General features: G+C 27.4%; 3 protein-coding genes across 3 annotated transcripts; 2 read left to right on the top strand and 1 right to left on the bottom strand.

Moving 5' to 3' along the window:
• Positions 1 to 29: 29 nt before the first annotated feature.
• ENU1_101670 (DnaJ domain containing protein) lies at positions 30 to 1,731 on the bottom strand (the record flags this gene model as incomplete). The annotated part of the gene is made up of 2 exons (XM_008859332.1): positions 30 to 41; positions 169 to 1,731. 2 exons carry the CDS (start codon positions 1,729 to 1,731, stop codon positions 30 to 32), a joined length of 1,575 nt encoding a protein of 524 aa, XP_008857554.1.
• A 790-nt stretch (positions 1,732 to 2,521) lies between these two features.
• Positions 2,522 to 2,863, top strand: ENU1_101660 (hypothetical protein; the record flags this gene model as incomplete). Its single annotated transcript, XM_008859331.1, has 1 exon — positions 2,522 to 2,863. The coding sequence occupies one exon, from the start codon at positions 2,522 to 2,524 to the stop codon at positions 2,861 to 2,863; it is 342 nt and encodes a 113-aa protein (XP_008857553.1).
• Positions 2,864 to 3,094: 231 nt separating this feature from the next.
• Positions 3,095 to 4,382, top strand: ENU1_101650 (DEAD/DEAH box helicase, putative; the record flags this gene model as incomplete). The annotated part of the gene is made up of 1 exon (XM_008859330.1): positions 3,095 to 4,382. A coding segment is annotated over one exon (1,288 nt), but the record flags the coding sequence as incomplete, so codon positions are not given.
• Between the last annotated feature and the right edge of the window lie 16 nt (positions 4,383 to 4,398).

Here is a 4,398-nt window from a genome sequence, read left to right as displayed (position 1 = left end):
TTCTTCTTCTTCTTCACCTTCTTCTTCACTCATTTCTTCTTCTTCATTTTGATTTGTTTGTTGTGAGTTATTGTTCTTTCTAACAGGACGAGGAATTACAGTGAACTTAATTGGATATGCCCATTCGCAATGAAGATATGAGTCACAAATAATATGTAATAATACAACATATGACCCTTCTTCTTTAGGAGAAGGAAGATAAATTTTTGTGATAAATGGCAATTCAGAAATAGGAATATACCCATGTGTAGCATTAAGAACAAATTGATTTCTTACATCAGTAATAATAAACCACCAACGCTCTAATCTGGTATTAGGACAATATGGATTATGAACATAAACATCTTTTGGTGGTTCATGAACAATTTCCACGTCTGGAATTTCTGGATCAATTTCATCTTCTTCTTTATCAAAATCTTCTTTAGTACTTTTAAGAAGTTCTTCAGCATCATCTGGTTCATCTGGTAATTCTTCTTTTTCTCTATTAAGAATATCATCTAATTTACTCTTCCATTGTGGGACAATTTCACCATTTTCGTTTCTAGGATAACGATATCCATTAATAGTAACAAGAATAGGCACTCCTGCAATTACTTTTCTTGTTCCAGTAATGCTCATTGCTCTAACAATAAATGTGATATTAGTAGGATAATAATTAAAGAAGTTAATAATTTGTTTTCTTCTTTCATTAACTAATTGATTATCATTAGGCTTAATATTTTCTTCAATACTATTTTCATGTTTCTCAGTACTTTCTTTTATCTCTTTTGTTTTATGTTCGTCAGTATCTTTAGTATTAAATTTTGGTTTTTTTCCTTCTTTAATGGCTTTTTCATCTAATGCTCTTTTAACTTTTTCTTTCATACTTTCTATATTTCTTTTCTTAACTTCACTTCGTTGTTTTTTTGGTTCAATAACCTTATGTTGTTTTTCTACCTCAATACAATCAATCTTTTCATTAATTAAATTCATTCGCTCTTCTGGAGTCATCTTTGTGATACGTTCAAATGTCATATTCTTTCCAAAGACTTTTCCACTTTCATTAAAGTCTGGTAACTGTAAGAAATCATCATTCTCTCCACATGCTTGAGTAATCATAGCATTTAATCTAATACATTGCCAAATTCCATTTAGATTTTTCTTTCCCATCATTACAGATACCATTCCATGAAGTACAGTTGGAATAACTTCAAGTATAGAATCTAAGTCATCTCTAAGATAACTTGGAAGCTCTTCATGTAATCTAGACAAATGTGCTCCAATTAATATTTGTGCTTTAACAGCTTCAGGAACATTATAAGTTGGTTTCTTTATAAATTCTTCTTTTATTTTCTTTTGAATAACTGGTAAAAAGTTTTTATCATTTGGACGAATAACAACAACTTCTCTTACTTCATTTGCCAATGATACAACTTCAATCATTGAAGGGAAATTCAAATTAGAATTGATTAATTGCATAAATATAGCATTAGTTTCAATTGTTAAATTATTATTATCTTTCTTATTGCATTTTTTAACCATTAACCATACACTTACAGGAAAAACAATTACTATGATAACTATATAAAACCCTAATATAAGTTTTCTATTCTTCTCTAAAGTAAGAAAGATTGGAAGTCCTATTCCTTTTGTTTCTATTTTATCATCTGCTTCTCTTCCTGTCTCTTTCCATGCTTTTAGTTTAGATGGATCAGTTAATGTTTCATATGCTTTTGTTACTTGAATAAACATTTCTTCAGCACCTTCTTCTTTATTTTTGTCTGGATGATATTTTAATGATAATTTACGATAAGCACTTCTAATTTCTTTATCAGTTGATGTAGATGAAATACCTAAAATGACATAAGGATCAAAAGTTGGTTGTGGTGCAATAATATTTGATGAATTAATTTTAATTATATTATGAATAAAAACATATGATAAAATACCAATAATGATAAACTATAATATTGTGAGTTATTATAATCCTATGTCTTAATGTATTGAATAACAAACTTGAAAGATTGTTGATGAGGTAATTCTGTGATTTTTTATTATCATTCTTTTTCTTTTCTCTTGACATTTAGAGCATTGACATGGAAAAGTTGTAGGAATAGTTCTTTGTTTACGCAAATAATATAATACCCAAATCAATATAATTAGTCCAATAAACCCTGTTATGAAAATTAAAAACATTTGATCATCGAATTGAAGCTTCTCTTCAACCATATCAAAGAAATAAATATTTTAAAGTTTTATTGTTCTATATTATAATTTGAAATATCATTAAGTTTATTATAATTATCACTCTTTCTTTTCTTCATATCTCTTTTTCAATTATCAATTATAGAATTATTTAACATTAAAATGATAGTTTAAATTGTTGGGTTTATACCAAAATACCTTTACTTAATATTCATTAAAGAATAAAATGATAGTAGAAAGAAAAAACTAGTTTTTAAAGCAAAAACTAATCCTGAATAACAAGAAAAAGATCTTTATTTTGAAAATAATCAAAAAAAAAAATCTAAAAATCTAAAGGATGAATAAAAGTGGATTGGAAAATGGACCAGTCTCAGTCTCAAAAAATCTTGTAATCAATTCAAAACGATTATCTGTTAGTGAAACAACACTTCAATATAATCAAAAGAAACAAGCTCAATCAGTTGGTGATTCTGAAATACCACAAGTATTTACTGACTCTCCAAATAGGTCAGAAAACCCAGGACTAATTAATATTAAAAATAAATTAAATAATATTGATATTGAAGAAGAAGAGCCACCACCTATTAGAAGTCATCAATTATCATATTCTCATTTTCCACCAAAACTAACAACAAATACATTTGATAGTGATGAATTTAATCCAGTGGAAATAATTTGAAAATTCTTTCCTTTTTAAACTAATCATAGAATCATATCTGTTTTGTATTTTATTCAATTGGTTTTGTATAATTTTTACTTTGTTAAGTAAGGAAAGATACAAGTTATTTTAATTTATGTTTTTTTCAATAACATAATTTAAAGAAAGTGTCAAAACAAAAAGATAATACAAAAGAAATTAAACCCTATTTATTCAATAAACTATCAACTACTTGGTTTAATTTGTAAAAACATGACTTCTAATGTCGATGATATGTTTGACTTTCTTCAACCAGAAACTCAAAACAAAGATGAAGCTAAAGAAGAAGAAGAAATTAATGAATATCTAATGAAACGAAGAAAAATTATTGAAGATAAATACAAAGATTTATTACCAAGACCAGAGTCTACACCTATTCTTGAAGCACAATACCAAGGATGTACTCATGAAGTTGCAGTTCCAGATGGACAAGTAGCAACAGAACAAACTTTAAATCCACAATATCCAACAGAACCAGCTAAAACATATCCATTTACATTAGATGATTTTCAAAGACTTTCAGTATCATGTATTGGTCAAAATGAAAGTGTTTTAGTTAGTGCACATACTTCAGCAGGAAAGACTGCAGTTGCAGAATATGCAATTGCTAGTGCATTAAAAAATAATCAAAGAGTAATTTATACATCACCTATTAAAGCATTGTCTAATCAAAAATATAGAGATCTTCAAGAACAATTCACAGATGTTGGATTAATAACTGGAGATATTACTATTAATGAAGAGGCATCATGTCTTGTTATGACAACAGAAATTCTTAGAAATATGTTATATAGAGGGAATGATGTTATGAGAGAAGTAGCATGGGTTATATTTGATGAAGTTCATTATATGAGAGATAAAGAACGAGGAGTTGTTTGGGAAGAATCAATTATTTTATTACCAGATACTGTACATTATGTATTTTTATCTGCAACAATACCAAATGCATTTGAATTTGCAAGTTGGATAGCCAATATTCATAAACAAGCATGTCATGTTGTTTATACAGACTATAGACCAACTCCATTATGTCATTATCTTTTCCCAGCAGGAGGAAATGGAATTTATTTAGTTGTTGATAAAGAATGTAAATTTAGAGAAGAAGGATTTAATAAAGCATTAACTTCACTTGGACTTGATGCAGTTGGAATTAAAACAACATCAAAACAAATGAATAATAAACCTGATGTTATTAAAATTATAACAATGGTTATGAAAAATAATCTTGCACCAGTTATAGTCTTTTCATTTAATAGAAAAGAACTTGAAGTAATGGCAAAAACATGTAATAGAATGGACTTAACTTCAGATGATGAAAAAACTATAATTGCAAAAATCTTTAATAATGCTATTCAATGTTTAAATGCAGAAGATAGGAAATTAGAACAAATAACAGAACTTCTTCCATTATTATTAAAAGGAGTAGGAATGCATCATTCAGGATTATTACCTATAATGAAAGAAACAGTTGAAATATTATTCCAAGAAGGATTAATAAAATGTTTATTTGCAACAGA

Source organism: Entamoeba nuttalli (assembly GCF_000257125.1).
Source record: "Entamoeba nuttalli P19 unplaced genomic scaffold asmbl_4363, whole genome shotgun sequence".
In the NCBI taxonomy this organism is placed as follows: Eukaryota; Evosea; order Mastigamoebida; family Endamoebidae; genus Entamoeba; species Entamoeba nuttalli.
Note: the sequence above shows the minus strand (reverse complement) of the source record. Positions and strands in the feature narration are given on the sequence as shown.